The 22276-nt window shown below is 43.6% G+C and overlaps 1 protein-coding gene across 3 annotated transcripts in view; it reads right to left on the reverse strand.

The window, feature by feature from the left end:
* Nucleotides 1–22276, reverse strand: part of RTN4R (reticulon 4 receptor) — an 889107-nt gene that overhangs the window by 235073 nt on the left and 631758 nt on the right. For 2 of the 3 annotated variants that reach the window (XM_069214486.1, XM_069214487.1), the window contains one exon: nt 10798–10918. In XM_069214486.1, coding sequence (XP_069070587.1) covers nt 10798–10918 — 121 coding nt within the window. Of the gene's footprint in view, nt 1–10797; nt 10919–16515; nt 16615–22276 lie in introns of those variants that run through there. The other variant, XM_069214488.1, reaches the window with a different exon arrangement.

Raw genomic sequence — 22276 nt, forward strand, 5'->3', positions numbered from 1 at the left:
AAGGGGTGCGACGGGTGCAGTAGCACCCGTCGCGATTTTCAGTGTCTGCATGGCAGACACTGAAAATCTTGGTGGGGCCCTGTTACGGGGGCCCCTGCAGTGCCCATGCCATCGGCATGGGCACTGCAGGGGCCCCCAGGGGCCCCACGACACCCCATACCGCCATCCTCTGCCTGGCGGTCAAAACCGCCAGGAACAGGATGGCGGTATGGGGGTCGGAATCCCCATGGCGGCGCAGCAAGCTGCGCCGCCATGGAGGATTCCCCAGGGCAGCGGAGAACCGGCGGTACACCGCCGGTTTTCCGTTTCTGACCACGGCTGTACCGCCGCGGTCAGAATGCCCAAGGGAGCACCGCCAGCCTGTTGGCGGTGCTCCCGCGGTCGTTGGCCCTGGCGGATTTTACCGCCAGGGTCAGAATGACCCCCAGAGTCTACAGCTGGTGCAGGCTTCCTCAAGGGTACTCGGAGCCACCGTCTCTGTTCAATCAGATTCTGAAAAAGAACTTGAAGTCATTGGAGTTATAGTACCAATCAACTCTGGTGCAGTACATTGATGCCTTACTGATTGCGTCCAAGACAAGGGACTAGTGTAAGTACGACTCAATTACCCTATGGAACCATTTGGGAAAATTCAGACATAAAGGGGGTCATTCTAACTCTGGTGGGCGGCGGAGGCCGCCCGCCAGAGTTCCCCCTCCAGAACACCGCTCCGCGGTCCGAAGACCGCTGCGGTGATTCTGTGTTTCCCGCTGGGCTGGCGGGCGACCGCCAGAAGGCCGCCCGCCAGCCCAGCGGGAAACCCCTTCCCACGAGGAAGCCGGCTCCGAATGGAGCCGGCGGAGTGGGAAGGGTGCGATGGGTGCAGTTGCACCCATCGCAAATTTCAGTGTCTGCTAAGCAGACACTGAAATTCTTGGTGGGGCCCTCTTACGGGGGCCCCTGCAGTGCCCATGCCATTGGCATGGGAACTGCAGGGGCCCCCAGGGGCCCCACGACACCCCATACCGCCATCCTGTTCCTGGCGGCCGAACCGAGTTTATGTCCTTTTGTTTTGATAGAGAGGTTCCGAGTCAGTACTTTGATGTAACCTGAAGGGAAACAAGAAGCTGATTTGTTGAGCCAATGTGAAAAAACCTAAAAGAGACTGTTGAAAATAAAACCAAAAGAGGCACTGATTACCTGATTTCACATAAAACCGGATGTGACAAGCTGCTAATCGATTTTGACAAAGGAAAAGGGTTCCTGGATGAAAAACTGAACTGTGAGAGATTTTTTTTCCTTATTTTTGATTTTTACTGCACTTTATAAAAGAGTTACTTCTGCTTTCTGATTCTTTACAGATCATAGTTGAGTTAAACAACCAAGGTAGAAATGCTGGGCGCTGGAGATATATGAGTGCTGGATTGGCAATTATGTGTGGAATCTTGTTTATAGTGGTGATTGTGGGAATGTCTGTTCTTAATGTAAAGGGAGCCACTCATACTTCCGCTCCTGAAGCTACTACACTAACGACTTTTGAGACGTTTAAGTTACATGAGAAGTATTTGAATGATCATACTAATGCTCAAGGAGAACTTTCTTCTAACCTTTTCTATCGCTTATTGAGTATGTTGAGTCGATGGATGCAAGGGATTGGCTTGTGTGTACGCAAATTCCTTCATTAGTAGAGGAAGGAGTCATGCACCACAGCTTACCATTAACATCCGGAATAAGCTGTAGTTTGCTACTAACAAGGTTCTATATTCAAAAGTATATACCATATTTTTACTCCAACTATGATTTTGTGTTTTTGTTTGTTCCTAATATTAGATATTTGAGCAGAGTAGCTAAATAACATGATATATTATTAGTTAGAGGATTCTTAGAGCCTACAGTAACATTTGGAACCACATATGCGCATAAGAATAACCTTACATGCTTGCTTACACCTTTAGAAAAGAGCTTTATAGGGCATACTGATGACAGAAGAAAAGCATTAAAAGAAAAATTAGAAAAAGGTTTAGAGAAAAAGACTTACAAGAATGATTATGCTTACACTGCAACTAAACTCAAGGGAAATTAGCATTAGATGCACTGCATGTAGGAAAGCTTTGGATATACAGGCCAAAATCATGCACTGACACTTTATTTGTGGGAACAAGTGAATGTAGGCATGCGTTTCTGTTTCAGAGTAAGTGGACTTTTATTTTGAATGGTCAGGACCCTGCGATTACTGGGATTTATTATATTTGTGGACTTAATGCTTTTTACCATCTTCAAAGAAGATGGTATGGGACATGTTATTTGGAGATAGTTTTCCCAAAGATTTATCAAATAGATGACTTAAAGAAGTTTCCGAAATTGACTGAATTACATCATAAGCGATGGAGGGGGGAAACCTCTTCTGCAGTTGTGGGAGATATCTTTGGTGCAGTGATTCCTTCAGTGGGAGTCATTCTGAATTCGATCAAGATACGAAAGTTGTCTACTATTGTGGATAACATGCTGACAAATTTTACAGGGGCAATACTCCTGATAGATACTGAATTAGCCACGGATAGAGCTATGATTCTTCAAAATAGGCTTGCTTTAGACATTCTTTTAGCGAAAGACGGCAGAGTCTGTAGAATGATTAACTCTAGGCATTGTGGTTCTTATATTCCAGATAACAGTAAAGAGATAAGAGACTTACTCACTAACTTGACTAACTCAAGTAAGGATTTAAAAGAATTGAAAAAAACAGGTGTTTGGGAAAAGGTTGAAAAAGGATTTGCGTCAGGGGGAAATTGGCTTAGTAACATTTGGAATGGGGTATTATTAAAAATCATACAGGGAATATTAATTGTGATTGATTGCACATTAGGAATATGGCTTTCTTGTAAATTGTGTCACAATATTAAATTGAAAAGGACTGAAAATAATAAGAGTCATTAACCTACATGTATTTTTAGGTCTGACTTAACAGTGCAACAGTCATCTGACCTTTTACCCTACACTAATATTATTCTACAGCTTTTTGCTTCCACACAAATACCTATCTATTCTGTTGGACTTTTTTCCTTATGCAGGGTCATCCCCAGTTTCTGACCTCTCACTGTTGGCTCTAGGACTCTGAGCAATTTATCACTGCTGACCAGTGCTAAAGTGCAGGTGCTCTCCCATCTAAAGTTGGTATGATTGGCTTTTACCTAATTGGCATATTTAATTTACTTGTAAGTCCCTTGTACAGTGGTATCTCTATACCCAGGGCCTGTAAATTAAATACTACTAGTGGTCCTGCAGGGCTGCTTGCGCCCCCCACTGAAGTAGACTTTCAAACCTGTCTCAGGCCTGCTAGCGCAGGGCCTGTGTGCACAGTTTTCTGCCACAGGAACCTGGCATCTAATTTTACTTTCCAGGTCGAGAACTCCCCTTTTACTACATGTAAGTCACCCCTGAGGTATGCCCTAGCTAGCCCTATGGGCAGGGTGCCATGTATGTAGAAGGAAGGACATGTGCTAGGTTGCGTGGCCTGTCCTGGTAGTGACAAACAGCCTAACTTGGCGTCTCACTGCTGTGAGTGCTGCCTTCTCCTAGGATTGCATTAGAAATGCCCTGCCTTATGTGTAAGTCACTGTGAAGGACTTGTCACTTGCTGCATCTTCTTTCTGCTGGCCTGTTGCTGGGCCCTTCCCCCTGTGGGCCTTTTTCCAAAACATTGTCCCCCATGGGCAGGGGTGCTGTGGCCCCTGACCCTTGCATCCATTATTAGCACAAGGAGTGCTCCACCTCTTCACGAAGTTAAGCGCTTTGGAAAGTGCCTCTTCGGGGAATCCTTTAGCGCTTGTAAGCGCTGCCCCTTTCCTGTATTTTGCACCTTAAAAAGTGCTTATGAGCTGTGAGGGGCATCACTGCTGCGACCCGGGCTGTGTGTCTTTCAGCAACGGCGGCGCACTGTCCTTTGTGCCCCCGGGGCATGAGAAAACTAAAACTAGCCGGAGATTGGAGGGAGCGCGCTCCTGACGTGCCCTCAGGCCTGGCCGCGCAATGTGGAGCGCCCCCGGAACACAGGCAGGCACCTACATTGGTGCCTGCCCTCTCCGACGGCCAGATGGATTGCCGTGTGCTGCTGGTGTTGGTGGGCAGGGACAGAGGCCTCATCGGAGGCTCCCTTGCCCCACCAGGCCCCTGTTTGCTCCTGCTGCTCGACAGGGGGGAAGGAAGCCTCACCTGAGTCTCACCTTGGCCCCAAGAAACCCAGGACCTGTCCTCGGAGGCCGTGGGCAGGGCGGGAACCTCGCTTGAGATCCCCCCCAGGCTGCCGGCCTCACTTAGTGGCCTGTGTGGGCCAGTGCCATTTTGGTGGTCTCCCCCTGCAGTGGAGGGCCAGTGCAAGCCCAGGGGGGACCCCAAGAGATCATGGGCCCCAGACGGGGCCCATTACAAATAGGAGGGGGTGTGTGGTGCCCCCCTATGCTATCTTGAGGACTTTGGCCCCCCCTCGTGAGGGCTGGTTGAGGCCCGGGGGGGCCAGTGATTGCAGGACCCTGGAGGGGCCCGTCCACAGCACAGAGGAGCTGCGTGCTGCGCCCCTTCCCCAAAAGATACCAGAGGCCCCTGATTGGCGCAGAGGAGTACCGGGGCCCCATTTTTTGTCTTCCAGGCACAATGTAAGGGACAATATACATATTTAAGGTTCTTTCTACTGACTTTGTTGATACATATATTGCCTACCTATTTTTGATGTTTTTATATATGTATGTACATGTTCCTATTATGGGCATACCATACTAATATGTTCCTATTATGGGCATACCATACTAATATGTTTCTATGACTTGCCATATGTTTGATAATGTTCCTACTATGGGCGTTTATGATATGCCTATGACAAGTGCTTTGGTATAATAACATGTTTCCTGACTACTGCTTATGTTGCAGAACACTGAGTAACCTGTGTGTTATATGTGACTACTGCTAGTTTGCAGAGTAACTAATGTGTAACGTTCTGACAACTTCTAAGGTAGCAGGATACTACTGATATGTGATGTTTGGTCTAATAATTGCGTTGTTTACACTACAGTATATTTTCATATAACTTGGTGTTGTGTTTCCTTTGTGGTGGGGATAGTGCATCACGTGTGTTGTGTGTGTTGTGCAAACGCTTTACGCATTGCCTCTGGGATAGGCCTAACTGCTCGTGCCAAGCTACCAAAGGGGTGGGCAGGGGTTATCTTGGACTTGTAACTCCCTTGCCCTGACTAGAGTGGGTAGGTCCTGCCTGGCTGAGGTGCATACCCTAGCCAACCAGAAACCCCATTTCTAACATATTCCCATGCTATTTACTTTTAATGGTTGACACTAGCATTTACAATACCTTTAAAGCCAGACATATTGCATTGCCAGTACTTGCTCTGTCTCTTGCTCTGGATCAAAATGTATTGAGGGAAAATAAGTGCTGGTCTCCACAAATGAGTGCTGGCAGGCGCCACATGCTACCACCTGCTCAAATTAAGCACTGCAGAAAGTGGGAAAACCATATATTAGAAGAGATATTTTATGCCCACGTACTTTCTCTGTCTTCAGTATTCTTAGAGTGGGCTCCATGAATTAACATACCTATTTGGAGTCCTCAGCTCAACCTTTAATGAAAATCGAATCCGTTGGATAGTTTACCCGTGGCGACTGCAAAGGAGCTGCTGTTATGGGTCATACAAATCAATGACCTTTTCTATGAGAGATTACTGGCAATAATGTACTATTTTAGACATCAGTTTTAAAATGCAGCAGGTGCAGAACAATTGAATATCAGCCCTGAATCCAGGCCCCTCGAGACTGAGAGCAAGGTTACTGACCTATTCAGGGGCCAGCTTGTCTACTTAATATATTTATTTTTATTATATAGTTAGTCCCTCTAAATTGACTCATACTCCAATTACCGTTAGAGGGGGCAGAATATATCCACCAGAAGAGCTGTGTGGAGAAAACCAACACCGCCAAATAAAGGTTAAAAGCAATTATCTAGCTAGCTTCCTGATAAATTACATATTTGTATACCTCGGTCGCTTCTAAGGTGTAGAGAACCTTGTTTGGTAACTTACAACACAACAAAAGGAGTTTTCGGCAAAGAACTGAAACATATTTATGTATCTATAAATTTAGTTGTCTAGTTTTGCATCGCATTAAACATGTCACCCTGCAGTCACGTCAGGTCGCTATTTAAATGATTCTTGAACAGGTTTATTGGTCAGTGTGTTGTCTCAGGCAGACCATACTGTATCGGTGAACCATCAACATAATAGTCACATTGAAAAGCACATTCATATACAAGCCGTGGGCCCACTGAAGTGCGACTTACAGCTCCACAATGAAGGTGCCGTAGGCCATTATGCAAGAAAGAACAAGCATTGGCAGAGTTAAAACATTTGGTGCTGTGTACTGATATTTTGGCTTTACCAGTCTTCATTTTGTTGGTTTTGATAGGAAGACGTGACATGAGTAGTCCTGTAGCAGTGTTATCCGAGCTACCGGGCCATCATGCAAGTAAAACAAGCCCTGCCAAAAGTCCAAATCTATGTATTTTTTAAAGAACGCACTGCACCAGTAGTCTCTGCCACTGAAGAGCAATATAAATTGGGCGGAAGTGCACATTGTAGATTGTGCAAATGTGCACATTGTGCAAGAGCATACTCCCCTCACTCACAATTAGGGGAGCCAGTGTCTGAAGTGGGTTGACCCTGTGTCGCAAGCATGCTATGGTAGCTGGAAGCAAAATGTGAATGGCACTACAATGAGAAGAATGGATCTCAGCAAATGGCATCATCCCACCATATCAAACAGGCTTTAGACCTAGCTCTTCTACGTTAGAAAATGTCCTGGCAATCTCATATCCTGGGCAACAAGCACTAAAACCAACATCTCCTCTGCACTTTTCATGCTTTACTGACTATAGCGCGGCTATCGTGGGTGTGCGGCACATCCTTTGGAAGAAATTAGCGTCTTGGGGGATACCAAGGAAATTGCTAGCTTCAGTAATGGCCGTATATTCTGACACTTGGGTGAGAATAAAAATTACAAAAACACGTGTGACCAGGAAGATTTTTACCAACAAAGGCCTAAAACGGGGCTGTGTTATCGCGCCACCCTCTTCAACTTATACACAGCTGATTTTGGTGCCAATTTGCTCAGAGGAAATATGAGGCTGGGGCAACTGGTGCTCCCCATAATTCAATACGCAGATGATATGGTCTTGCTCGCCCAAACCCGGATTGCGCTAAAAAGGGGTCTTGACATATTGCATGGCTACAATGAAAAATGCTTTAAAAGCTAATGTAGAAAAAAATGAAGTCATGGTCTTCAGCCGTCAGACAAAAAATCTGCATAGAATATGGAAACTTGGGCCCATATTTATACTTTTTGACACACAACTGCGCCAACGCAGTTGTGCGTCAAAATTTTTACCGCCGGCTAACGCCATTCCAATGCACCATGCGGGCGCCTTATTAATGGAATGACGTTAGCCGGCGCTGCAGAATGATGTGCGTAAAAAAAAATGTCTCACACCAGGCACCGCCAGCGTATGGGAAAATGGGGGTTGTGCGTCAAAAAATGGTGCACGTCAGGTCTGAGGCAAAATTCAGGCCTCAAACCGGATTTGCGCCATTTTTTTTGATGCCCAACCTCCATTGACATGACTCCTGTCTTAGCAAAGACAGGAGTCATGCCCCCTTGCCCAATGGCCATGCCCAGGGGACTTATGTCCCCTGGGCATGGGCATTGGGCATAGTGGCATGTAGGGGGCCCCAAATCAGGCCCCCCCATGCCACAAAAAAAGAAAAATCTGAAAAAAATACTTACCAGAACTTACCTTTACTTCCCTGCCCACAGGTCCCTTAACGCCTGCCCTGACCCAGGCTTTAAAAAGCGGCGCACATCAGGCTGTGCGCCATTTTTTAAGGCCCACCCCCTCCTGTGCGTCAAAATGACGCCAGAGTATAAATAAGGGGCACAGACCTTAAAGAAATTTTTGGGAAGGGAACGCCTAACTTGCATATAATTAACGCAAGGCTGGTTCCCCCTTCCAAAAAATGACGCACATGGTGGAATTTTGACGCCCGCGGGGTCGGACGTCAAAGTATAAATATGGGGCAGGGTTTGCTCCGATTGTGCGTCAAAAATGTTGACGCACATTTGGCGCAAACAGAGTATAAATATGCCCCTTGGTCCTTTAAGCATAGAGATGGAAGATAAATATCACTACCTGGGGGTTTGGCTATCAAACACGGAGAGAACGACACACCAGGTAGCGGCACAGACTTCTAAAGCAGTGAAAATCTCCTATGCACTAGCAAAACTCCATCAACGGCTTAGGGCACCTAAATTTGAGTAATCAAGGAGGGTGATAAGAGCAAAATTGCTAACCGCAATTACCTAAGGCCATTTGGCATTTACGTGCAAATTGACTGCCACACTAGAGAATGCCCAGAGAATGCCCAGATGAGAGCTTACAAAGGATTCTCAAGATCCCCAGACCAACAAGGCACGCAGGGCTATGTATGGAATTAGACTTAATAAGTTTTGACTTAACGTGCATAATGGATATGATAAAAGCTTTATTAAGTGTTTGCAAGGCCGAGGCAGGCAGCCTCAGGGGGTCTTGAAAGCTATCTTCACAGACAAAACAAGTAGTTGGGCCCTCTATCTGACACAACCTGAGGAACAGTTCAACCTGGCCCCTTTCTATTCCACAGATCCTGCCATCACAAAATTGGTACTGAAGAAAAAACTGTAAAAGCTTGGTGTGCAATCCTCTAGAGACAAAGATATCTCAATAGTCAAGGATATCTGTGGGGCCGATGGCTTGCTTGAATCTTACGTAACCACCAAAGGCCAACCTTATCTAAAAGCACCTTTAGGTGAGCAAGTGTTCAAGAACATTCTGCAGATGCGCCTTTTAACTTTACCTGCCTGGGAATATCAATGGAATTGGAAGATCGCACAAGGGCATGTGCACGAATGCACGCTGTGTAAATAACATACTGAATCGATGATACATCTTGTATGCTGCTGTCCATGCCTGGCGTCAGAAATGCCCCTACTTCTAAAACCTCTGTTGTTAAAATATTGGGTGAGAACAGGTGATGCAGCATTAAGACTTATTTTCCCTGCAGTAGTCCTAATGGAACTAGCCTGTTTCAGGAATGTTTTTTACAAGCTGTGTCTAGCCTTACGCCAGCCAAGGAGCCAAACTAGCATGGGTATTTGTGGAGGGAGGGGGGCCTATTAAGATACGGCTCTGACGAAAAGGCACCTACAACCAAAGCTATCTCTCATTTCTACTTAATGGCCCTGGATGACAAGCTGAGAGAGGTAATCTGTGCATAGCAGCTTCGGGCCCATGTTGCTGGCTTCTGTTCTCCTTCAGCATGATCTAAGTGGCAGAGTTGAGTTTGTATTGTTTCCTACAGTCGATTGCTATAGGTCATCGCTATAGTTCATTTGATTTGTGAAGTCAACAGCTATCGGGCAAGTTAATTTGAGTCTGGTTAGTTTTGTGGTATGTAAGTAGGGCCTTCGGTACACATCTTTGCACATCTATTTAAAAAAAATTAAAAAAGAAAGAAAAAAAGCTGATATGGTCCAGGGGCACGTCGGATATGGTACTGGGTCCACAGTTGAACAATTAGTTGGTGCCCGCAGAAGGAAGCATAATGGGTGATTATCTTGTGTAACAGATTGTGTTTTGGTAACCCAGGGTGGGATTCTCTTCTGGGTTTTTTATTTTGATGTTTTACTGTATTTAGATAGAAGGTGTTATGATTATGCACCCTTATAGGCTCTAGACAGGAGTATGCTGCTTAAGAGCTTTGGCATTTGAAGGGTGTTTCTTGCTGTTTACTTTTATTTTCCCTTTTTAATCTATTTCAATCTGTTGTAACAATTTTAATTAATCATTCAATAAAAGATTAATTCATTCACAGGACAGATTGAAAGCACTAGTATATAGACATGAAATTATAGATCCTTTTTATTAAAAATAAAATGTGTAGATGAACACGAGACAGACAGACATATTTTAAGTCACACTAGACCCAGCAAACAATGTTTGAGGAACTCATAACTGGAATATGAGCAGTCATTGCTTTGATATTCAATTAAATAATTTAAAACACATGCTAACTGTCATATTTTAAAACAGGTGGTAATTGTCTTCCCACAGTATTTTTTATGGGCATATGCTCAGTGGGACAAGGCATCTGAAAGGTAATATATTTTCCATGACCTGCATGTTTGTCTACTTTGAATGCAGAGTTTTACTATTTTTGTATCTGCCACATATTATTCATAGCAACACTACAAAATAAAATGAAGGACGGAGTGTTAAAACTTTTCAACCACTCACCCCAGTCACAGATCTGGGTTTAATTCATCCTTATTTTGCTTGTTACATCACCCCAGTTTGAACCCAGCCATATGCAAATCGGTCTTGACCTTGCTTCCCATTGGAGCAGTCCAGCCTGAACGGTGACCAACAAGCATCCTGGGACCGGTTTTGGGGTATCACCCCTCATCAGCTAGGCTAGCTTGATTTCCAAGTGGTGCAGCGAGCAAGGGACCCACTTCTGTGCATACCCTAACCACTAATGGTGCATATTGTAGCTTTGGTCCCTTTGTTTATATTCCAGTAACACAGATTAATGTACTTGAATGAGGCGGTAAGACAACGTTGTGGTCATTCTTAACAGCAAAGTAGTTTTCAAGTGAGGATACTGTGTAAAATTAATTATTTTCTCTGACATCTACATGAAGGCACCACCAATTTAACCAAATAAATATTACCTAGAGTTCCAGGAGGAGGAGTACAGAAGTCACTGTATGCAGAATGGCTCGTTGATCTCATTTTGGTTGCTGGTCCAACTTGGTTGGGAATTATAGGAAATGTAGTCCTTGTCTCATCTCTCTGTCAAAGAAAAAAAATAGAAGTATCCTTAAACAGGGCTCAGGTTGTTTTCCTTCATCACTTTGTTTGAGTTGTTGCTACTATTTTCTGTATTTTCATAAGACCATAAAACATCCCAAAGCAAACACTTCAATGTGCACGATGATATGGTTCAAAACGAACATATGTATGGTCTTCAGTATTTAAAATTGCCACCGTAATGTTCAATAATGCATAATGTTGAAACAGAATAATCTGGGTGCTAATTCTTCTACACGGTATGCAGTTTACTAGTACTAGTAATTATTTGTTAATTTCAAATCTTATTGGCAGTCTGACTAAGTGCCAAAATGTCATAGTTAATTTTATTTATTGGATTCAAGGCTTGTATCAATAGCTAAGGGACATTTCAGGAATTTTGGGGCCCAAGCCGAAACATAATTTGGGGGCCCCTGCTCAGAGCAATTTTGAATTTATTATCCTCTTTCAGCTCATTTAAGCATTCAATGACTTTGGTTGTATCACTAATAATTCACTTCTTTGACCAGCCTACATTTGGGCCCAATATTAGAGCAAACAGTTACTCTTTGGCTGGCCAACACAAGAGTAGTGCTTTAGAATGATGTCTCACCTTTTGGTCTGTGCATATGGAGGGTGTTTTTTTGTTTACTGGATTCCAGGTTCTGCTACGTGAGGAACAGGGACTTTGTCTGGTGGCTCAATGCTGTTATCGCACCCGCCCATCAGCGGCTCCATGTGGATGGTGCAACTATAGAGGGAGCATATAATGCTATAACTGCACATTGACACATGGCCTATGTATAACATAAGCAGAAAGACGAGTGATCTGGCCAAGTCTTCTACACACAAACTATGCCAATACACTATAGTTCTCCTGTCAGAGCCATTTGGCTACATGGTGCCTATTGGTCCTTTTGTTTACCTTACTGCCTGTGGTGTGAGCAACAGGTATTCAGAGACAGGAAGCAGCAAGCTTTAATCATAACACTTGGCCATAGGCCCAAGAGGACAATGCAACCAGAGGAACCCTAACATGACAATCTCTACTGCACAGTAAGGACCAGATATATGTAGCCCTTGCACTGCCATTTTGTCGTTCAAGGCAACACAAAGCAATGCAAGGACTTACTTCAGATTTATAAAACCACACAAAGCCACCTTCCTGGCCCTGCATGGTTTGGAAAATCCAAAGCAACAAAAGGCAGTGTAAGTCACTGCCTTGCTTTACTCTGTGCCTGAAAGGCATTACATGGGTGGGTGTTCCCATGCTTTGTGGCGTATTACCATATTTACCAAGAGTGGTGAATCTGCAAATTAGTTGAAAATTACAGCAGAGGCGCACACAGGATAATTATCTGTATTTATCCAAATTTTTTCTCTAAGGGTGCTGCAGTCGGCAGCACCCATACAAGGAGGAAAAAGCCTCTTAAAATTGTTTTTGGGACAAAGGACTTCCTTGCTTCACAAAACAATCCTGCCTGTAACACAAACACCCTTGCACCAAGGGGCAAGGGTCCTTGTGTTTGTGCTAGCCAGCTTTCAGTACAACAGCCCAGAGAGAATGCAGGAAGAGCGCAGCAATGTGTCATAGTAAACATGGCACATTTCTGCTCTCTTTCTTTCACACAGCACAGTAAATTGCGTGAAAGGTTTGTAAATCTGCCGATAAGTGTCCACAAGTTGAATATAGACAAAGGCCTGTGCAGTAAGGCTGCACCTGTGCACTTTGAAAGATAGCATGCTGCTGAATCAAACCAGAATAAAAAAGATACTTTCTTTAAATCTCACTTTCTCTCCAACAGGGGCTGAACTGGCCAGACAACCTTGGCTGGCTCAAAAAACCAGAACGTAAGTAAACAAACAGTGGTTTTTTCTAACTCTAGACAGTGTGGAAGTTGTCCTGAAAGCTTAACCCTTTTGCTGCTAGACCCTCCCCTGCCAACCCCCGACCAATGCTAAACCCTTTTTAGGCTACTTGGGATAGTTCCCCCTTAGGGCTCCATAACTTTTTGTTCCCGTAAGCTATCAAGCCAAATGTGTGTCCTTTTTTTCAAACATCCGGGGGATTCTAAATTTACCCAGGGTTTGTGGATTCCTCTGGAGGGGACAGAGAAAGTAGGCAAAATATAGCAACATTTTGAGTTTTTTTTTTTTTTAAATGGAAAACGTGGTCCAGATAATAGTGTCTTCTTTCCCTAAAAATGGCATCCATGACTGGTTTGCTGTACTAAAGTCACCATCTTCCCAGCTTTTAGGAACATACAAAGCTGAATAAAAAAAAACTAATTTTGTGCCACAGTTTTGGCATTTTTCTGTGAGGTAGCCCATTTTCCCTATTTTTGTGCTCTCAATCTTCTTCCAGTTTGTGGTGAAAATCAGTGTGAAACCCATGGACGATCCAGAAAATCTACATATTTCTGAAAAGTAGACAAACTTCTGAATTTAGCAAGAGGCCATAAAGGTTATTCCTTCAAGGTTTTTCTAAGGAAAATTACTGTTGAAATAAATAAATATTCAAAGTCAGTAGGAAAAAATGGGTATTTGTGACAATGTTTTCATCTGTAACTTTTTGTCACAATGGCCGACTGACAAAACGCAATATACCATTATGTCAAATAGACCTTTCTAGTTATGCGGATATATAGGGTTTGTAGGTTCTCCAAGAACCCAATCTACCCAGAACAACTGAGCTTCACCACACAAAGGCTTTTCTTTGAGTGCCAAGTATAGACCAACTCATACCAAATAGGCAGAGTGAGATATTGGTATCCAAGAAACATGTATTTCTGAAGTGGATACATTCTATAGAGATTAGGAGCAGCATCTCTAAATTTGTAGGTACCCATACTAGCATTTGATGTGGAGGGTATTTTTCAAAGTGTCATCTTTCTTATACACTGGCTTACATTTGAAAGGCACAAATGCAGTGAAATGCAATGGATAATAACCAATGTTCTACTATTCTATGCTCCTAAAAGCCTCCCGATCACAACGGTACCTCACTTGTGTGGGTAGGCCCAGTGTCCATGACAGGAAATTGCCTAAAAACGCAACATGGATGCAGCCCATTTTTCCACCCAAAACTGACCTTCTTTTTCCAATGAAGGTAGCTATAGAATTTGGACCATAGCTCAGCCGGCACCCAGGAATACCTAGCCAATGTGTACGTTTTTTAAAACTTGACACGTAGGGATATTCCGGGTGGGCTGACTTGCATGGCTCTCATCATATTTTTTTTACCCCAAATCAATTGCAAACCTGAACCTTTGACAAAAAAAACATTTTCGTCACATTACTGTGATGGAAAGTTCTGGAATGTGTTCCTTCCATCAAATATTTCCTCAAGTCTCCCAATAAAAATGGTACCTCTCTTGTGTGGGTAGACCTAGTGCCCACAACATGGACACAGCACATTTTTTTAACAAAAACTGACCCTTTTTCTAGATGTGGGTAGCTCTAAATTTCGGATCCTAGCTCTGTCGGTACCTAGCGAAACCTAGCCAACTTGTATATTTTTTAAAACAAGACACCTAGGGGAATCCAGGACGGTGTGACTTGCGTGGATGCCATTAGGTTTTTTTTTGCCCACATTGCCCTGCAAACCTCGAACTTTGCCTGAAACCATGCAATTTCCTTACATTTCTTTGATGGAAATTTCTGGAATAGCAGAAATCCACAAACTTCCTGGGTAAGAAAATAGTGTGTGGTGCATGTGAAGCACAGCACCCAGACTCCCTTAGATGTCTGGGTCTGGTAGCTTTTTCTAGGTGGCAACCTACCCAAGCCCAAAACGTGCAGCTGTTCATAATTGTGTATTTGGGATGATATTGGGAGTTAGTGAAGGTAAAATCAACACCCAAAAGAGTCAAATGTCCTCTTGATTTCCATTAGGATGAGATGCAGGGGAAGCTTAAAGACTGTTGCCCCCTTCAGTTGGGGACATACCACCCCCATGGTGGCGGGTAGCCCCCACCCCTCTTTTGTTAAAAAAAATATATTTCCAGGTGTCTAGGGGTTTTTTCCTACCCCAGAGGGCAGTTAGGGGTAATTACACCATGCACTGGGGGGTTGGAGGGGGGACAGAAAAACTGTGTACATTTTTGGGAGGATGGGGGTATTGCCATGCCCATGCTGGGCAGGCAGTACCCCTAGACTTTTAACAAAAAAATCTCTGGTTCCTAGTGGACTTTCTACCCCCGAGCGAGGCAGATGCAGGGCTTTTGCCCTCAACTATCCCCCCGGAGGGCAGAAAGACTTTAGCCCCATTTATTTGTTTGGGGCATGGCCACGCCTACTGTGGGCAGCCCCACCTCTAAGTAGTCTAAAAAAATAGACCCTGTTGCCTAGTGTACTTTCTGCCCCCCTGGGGGGGGCGGATTGGGGGTATAGGCAGCAGAAAGACTGAATCTGGCCACAATTATTGAGGGTGGAACAAAGGCCCCTCCCCACTCCCTAGGATTCCTTCTTGGGGATCGCCCTTCAGTTGCAATTCTTAAGCAGGAATCCACTAGCAAGGGGTACCATTGGAAAGGGGAGGTTCTCCCCTTCTAAATTATACCTCTCCTGTCTGGATCAGTGATCGGGGGATGAGAAACCTCACAAGCACTGATGCAGAGAAAGTGAAATGAGCCGATCAGCTCATTTCACTTTTGTTTAGATTGAAATGAAGTCAGCATGCAGCACGCGCTGATCATCATTTCCCTGAACTCAAAAACAAGCTGGTTTTTGGCAGAAAGAACCCCCTCTGGAGGCTGCACCAGAGAGATTTCCAGTGTGGATGGCAGGGAGCCGTCCAACACATATGAGCATTGCAATGTCAGATGGCTCCCAGCTGTCTGACGCTCCCAAAAGGATAATGAGGGGGCCCCTTTGAGGGAGGCCCTGGGCAAGAACTGCCTTTGCCCATGCCTTAAAACATTTATGAGTAAGTGGTCTTTGCCTTCTTGATTCGTTTCCTATCATGTAATCTACCTATTTGTAAGGCTATGTATAACTCGATCAGGAGTCGCTCAAAAGTTTGCTAATTTAGCTTGGCTGACTGGTTCTTATGGTAACATTATAAAGTGATATCTTAGCATTTACCTGTTTACTTATATATTTTTGTTTGCATTCATTAATAGTTAGCAGTATGAATGTATGTATATTGTATACATGTATCTATTACTATTTTACGGAATTTTACTCAATGCACACACATCTAAAAAACAACAATAAACACAAAAGCAATGACACAAGAAAATAGGTTATCCACTAAGTACAAGCTAATAACCACAAAAACTAACATAGATCATCTTTTATACCAGGGAGCATTTCCTAACTGAGCCCTAGCTTGTCCCAATTGGTCCCAACAACCTCTAACCGATATCCTCCAGAAGATATTCCCCTCATAAATCCCCTTGATACTCTTTGCAGGTTATAGTTTTGAATATCGAGTAGGGATTATCCAGTTACCAAAATATAGAGGCAATGCTTGTATATAGGTAAGTATGGATTTACTATTCTTAACTCCACATCTTGGTACTTTGAAGATTGTCAAGGTACATATATGTGGAGTTACATATAGTAAATCTATACTTACCTTTATATGATATACTTACATTGTGGATAGTTTGGCTTTGATAATCTGGTAACTCAATCTTCCTCACTCAGTATTTCATACCTCCATCCCACTGGCATTATTTTCTGTCTGGTTATCCCTGTAAGACAAAATTAAAGGAGAGAGGATACAAGAGCTATTCAGGGGGTGACACATCTAGTCTAGCCATAAATGTTGTCTATTCTTGATTCCACTTTATACCTCTTTCCACCACACTAAACTTTCAGGCTTTTTTGTATCTCACCCTTGCTGTTTCTGTTTCATCCCTACTTTTTCTTTTGCCATTGTTTTCTGATCTTCCTCATTCTTTCTCCCTTTTCAAACCTTCTATTTCTTGCTTTGGGATAAAGTCTGATGATGAAAAATAATTCCAGGCTCCCAACAGAACAAATTAAGAACCACTTGCTTTCAAACATTTGCTCACAGAGAAATGAAGAAATGTTTGCTCTGGCTAAATAGGTGACACAAGCTTGGACAACTTGAAAAACAACAGTATACATCCAGGAAAATTACACACACATATCATAGCGCAATGAGACAATATCAAGCCACCCAAATCCTTCTTGCACTAGCTCAATTGCCCTTCCGCTGGCGCCTGAAAGTTCGGAGAAATGGTCTGGGACACAGTGAAGCAAACCTGGCTTGAAAAAAAAGAAATTGCCCACCAGTCACAGTTATACATAATGTTCCATTTTTATAAAACCACACAGTTCAAGTGCAATGTCCTCGGATTGAAGTGGGGTATGTCTGGTACATCATTTATTATGCTTGTTTCATTTAGCAGCGGCAAACTTGACATTTTTTACAAGCAGAGCTGACTGGCTGGATGTTGCAGAAACAATGCTTTCAAGCATCATTTGATTACTCAAATGCCAAATTAACAATACACAGGCTGTTGCCTGACTAAATTCAATTAAAATCTTAATTCTTTTGTGCTGACTGGTGCCTGTTGTTGAAGTCTCACCAAGCATTACTTGCAGAGGTCTGCAGAAATAATTAAATCCAGATGATTTAAACACACAATTAAAATAATACTTTTCAATTTCAGTCCTAATTAATATGATTCTGTGTTAGTCCACTCCCACATGGATATATTTAGACGTTTTCTAAGCTCACTGAAATCAGTACATATTAAAATATCGGGTTCCAGTGAACAATAAATGCTTGCAAGGGCTTGACGGCCACCTCAACACCGCCGCACTGGAGTTCGATCAGTTCAACCCCCAAACTCATAATCAGCCTCTTAGCCTTTGAAATGTAAGTCAGACATGTTCAGCATTGGAAAGCAGCAGGCTGCGGCCAAGATGAGCTACATGAGGCGGGATAGCCATTGAAGGAAGAACCGGTGAAGCCTTTGACTTTTGGCGGGAAAGCTCTGAGCCACAGAAATTCCAACTCTAAAGGAAGGCTCCACAGTGACCATATATATACTTTGGCACGTTTATCCAGTGAAGATGTCTTTCAGTTCAAAGAAGAGAGATATAGAACATGTATTGTTAATTGCAAAAGGAATATTTTACCCACTGTTTAATTTGTAAAGATGTAAATGTGGGGTCAAAGGTTTGTTCATAGGGGTTGTGGAATAACAGTAGTTTGTGGAATTACAGGGCTGTGTATAGTTGGTTGCACCTGAAGCCCCTTTCTTACCCTACCTTACCGTCTCTGCCTTTTTATCTCAGTTTACTGAAGGCTTTTTTTCATCCCAACCCATTCTTATTTTCAATGCTTTCCTATCTTTCTCTACCCCCTTCAATTTGTGCTATGTTGCTCTAGTTTGCAGTTCAAAACTGAAATATAATTTCCAGTCCCGAAAAAGTGGTATCAATGCCCACCATGAGCTCACTCCCGCAAATTAAACACCGGCTACACTCTTGCAGTTTTATTTGGGCATGTTATTTTACACTTTAACTCCAGACCTCACGTTTCATTATGTCTTAGGTTCAAACTTATTAGCAGCATCCCACTGATAGCACTGAAATACATGCTCAAGTTACATACTGGTATTCGGACGACAGACGGTAGCCTGGTGAATATAAATAGAAAGAAATCTAACTATAGATATTTCTATTTAAAAAATTGAATGAAGTACTTAATAAACATGAGCCTAATAGAACTGGTGTTTCACTGAATGCATATGAGCCATCCACTGTACAGAAGCAAACGGACGAAAAGGGAAAAGAAACATTCGCCAGTTACAAAAAAACACAGCAAGTTGATACCCTAATGCACATCAAAAACTATAAAAGGAGCGTCAAGTGAAGTACAAATGACACTTAATACGAGAAGACTGTTCTTCGGTGGCCCGTAGATCACACAAACCGCACGAAATAATGAAGTCCATTCAAAGACCAGGGGCGGACGATAGATGCAAAGAAACCGAGACAGAAAGGAGAAAAGGAAGAGCTAACAACTGAAACTCGTGGTTTCAGGATATGCAGCATATTAGTTTCAAGAGGCTTTGTTCTTTGGGTCTAAGGTTGCGGAACAGGTGCGATCTTCTTTGCTTTTTCAGTCTGAACCAGTTGCAGAGATAAACTACCTTCCCAGGTGGCAGATAAACTACATTCCCAGGTTGCAGATAAACTATATTCCCAGATTGCCGCTGAAGGGATTGCCATCTTGTGTGGTGATATCCAGACTTCAGTTTGCTATCTGGATCAGACGACCTTGGATAGTGTATTGATTCATTTTGATTCCATTTATGCAGTGTGTAGTAGGTGCCATAACTATAATGTGGGTATGTGTCATGGGTGCAGAAAGAGAAAAGGGAGAAATGAGAAATTGTTAATTGCAGTGCTGAACTGTTTCTCTTTCCTAATGAAAGATAAACCTCAGCAGGACCCGAGAGGGCGAGATCCATGGCAGATTTTCTGAATTATCAGTGAATATGCAAAATTATTCCCATTTATGGTAACTATATATTAAATAATTTTATATGTAGTGTGGAAATCTGTCTTGGATCATACCCTCCAGGCCTAATTGTATGTTACAATATCGGCAACAAAAATATCATATTCAGAGCATCGACTACCAGAATATTGTGCAGTTTATGTAGGCAAGTGTAGATTTGTATTAATATTATAAACACTGCCAAAGTACATAATCTATGTATGTGTCAACTCAACATCTATATGTACTGTGAAAAAAAAAAAAAATATATATATATATATATATATATATATATATATATATATATATATATAGTGTCAATGTACATGGATGAGGAGTTAATAATAGTAAATATATACTTACTTTCCTTCACGATATTGTTGTTGTCAATACCCAGTATAAGATATTTTTGAAGGACGACATTTAAAACATGATACCTTTGACCCAAAGATGGACACTCCTGTACTACTGCAAACTTCGCCACGTGCTTGTAATATTGTGGTTATCAGCATTTGCCTGTACCCCCTTGTGCTTTAAGTTGTACATGTATAAGAATACATCTGTACTGCATGATGTCTAAAGGTTTGCCAATTACAGGTTGTTCCTCTTCACCAGACCCTACACACTCGTTGGCTCTGTGAACAACACTTCACAGTCAAGGCGTTTCACTGCAATAAAACGGCCCTCTTCTTGTAAATGGGCCCCTCATACATTACTGAGCTAAAATAAAATCAGAAAGGCACAAAGTTATGCAAATGTAGGAGCTGGATACAAAAGAGAAAACGCTGAATGTATGATAGAACAACAAATGCTGGAACCACGCATGCCTAAACAATGCAGTCGGAACAACGATTGCGTTGTTACCACGAATGCCTTTACCATGCATGCCTTAACAACAATTTTTCATTGTATAGGCATGCCTAGTAAAGGCATGTGTGGGACGGCATGCGTGGTTCCAGCATGTAACCCCCCACCTGCCCTAACGCCCAGAAGTACCCCACCCCTAAAACTAAAACAACCCCACCCCGCCCCTAAAGCTAAAACTACCCCGACTGCCCACCCCTAAAACTAAAACAACCCCGCCCCTAAAACCAAAACTACCCCCACCCCTAAAACTAATACTACCCCCACCCCTAATACTAAAACTACCCTGACCCCCAACCCTGCCCCTAATACTAAAACTACCCTGACCCCCCACCCCTGCCCCTAAAAACTAAAACTACCCCAATTCCCCAACCCTGCCCCTAAAAACTAAAACTACCCCGACCCCCCACCCCCACCTCTGCCCCGAAAACTAAAACTACACCGACCCCCCACCCCTGCCCCTAAAACTAAAACTACCCCGACCCCCCAACCCTGCCCCTAAAACTAAAACTACCCTGACCCCCACACCCTGCCCCTAAAACTAAAACTACCCTGACCCCTCATCCTGCCTCTAAAAACTAAAACAACTTCGACCTCACACCCCTGCCCTTAAAAATACCCCAACCCCGCACCCTGCCCATAAAACTAACCCCACCCTGCTCCTAAATACTAACAACCCTATCCCCCCACACCTGAAACTAACACTACACTGCCCCCCCACCCTGCCCCTAAAACTAAAGCTACACCGACCGTCCACCCCGCCCCTAAAACTACACCGACATCCCCCACCCCTAAAACTAAAACTTCACTGACCCCCAGCCCCCCAAAGCTAAAACCACACCGCCCCCCCTGCCCGCCCCTAAAGCTAAAACTGCACCAACCCCCCAGCCCGCCCCCAAAGCTAAAACTACACCAACCCTCCACCCTGCCCCTAAAACTAAATCTACACCGATCCCCAACCCCGCCCCTAAAACGACACCGACCCCCCCACCCCGCCCCTAAAACTAAAACTACACCGACCCTCCCCTAAAACTAAAACTACACCGATCCTCCCTCCCCGCCCCTAAAACTAAAACTACACCGACCCCCCCACCTGCCCCTACAAACTAAAACTACAGCGACCCCCCATCTACCCCTAAAACTAAAACTACACTGGCCCCCCACCCCACCCCTAAAAACAAACCTACCCCATCCCCCCACCCTGACCCTTAAAAACCAAAGTACCCCCACCCCTAAAAACTACCCGCAACCCTGCCCCTGCCCCAGCTCCACTTTCTACTGCATCCTCTCCCAATGCTGACTCTCTTTTTCTGTGCCTTAACCACGCATGTGCGTTGTTCAGCGCATGCGTGGTTAAGGCACAGAAAAGCAAAGTAAGTCATTGGTAATGCAAGCGTTAATCTGCTTGCAATGTTCATGACTTCGTTGTTACGGAGTCGTGCTTCCGGGTGTTTCCCCAAAACACTGTTTATTGGTAGAAGACCTGACAGATGCGAGTGGCCCAGTGGTTGGTGATTTGCTTTCACAGACTTGAATTTAGTGTGCACTCTACAGTAGTTTTTCTGTAAGTCATTTCTGCACTGATTAGTACTTGTAATAGCGTTATCTGGGCCGGAACGAGGCTAGGGGGTAGGAATGTAAGTTGGCTACTTGTGCAAATGACTTGTTAACCTGAAAACTAATGCAATTGGATGAAACAATAATTGAGACATATCAAAGGGATGATATTGATACTCAAGGGAGTTTGATGCAGTTGCAATTTGAACAAAACATCTTAAATGCAGACGTATAAATATTGCCAAATATTGTTAAATGCTTTAAGGTTTATATGGTAAGCTTTGATAGCTTTCATTGTATTTTCTTACAATCGCGGCAGGCAGCGTTAAAAATGGACAGGGCGGGTGTAGCGCGAAGGGAGGAGGGAGCGTAGAGACATTAAATTATTAAAAATAAAAATAAAAATAAAAAAACTTACCTGACCCACTGACCCACACCTCTCTCCTTTCCAG

The sequence above is a fragment of the Pleurodeles waltl genome, chromosome 11 (genome assembly GCF_031143425.1).
Source record: "Pleurodeles waltl isolate 20211129_DDA chromosome 11, aPleWal1.hap1.20221129, whole genome shotgun sequence".
Taxonomy (NCBI): Eukaryota; Metazoa; Chordata; class Amphibia; order Caudata; family Salamandridae; genus Pleurodeles; species Pleurodeles waltl.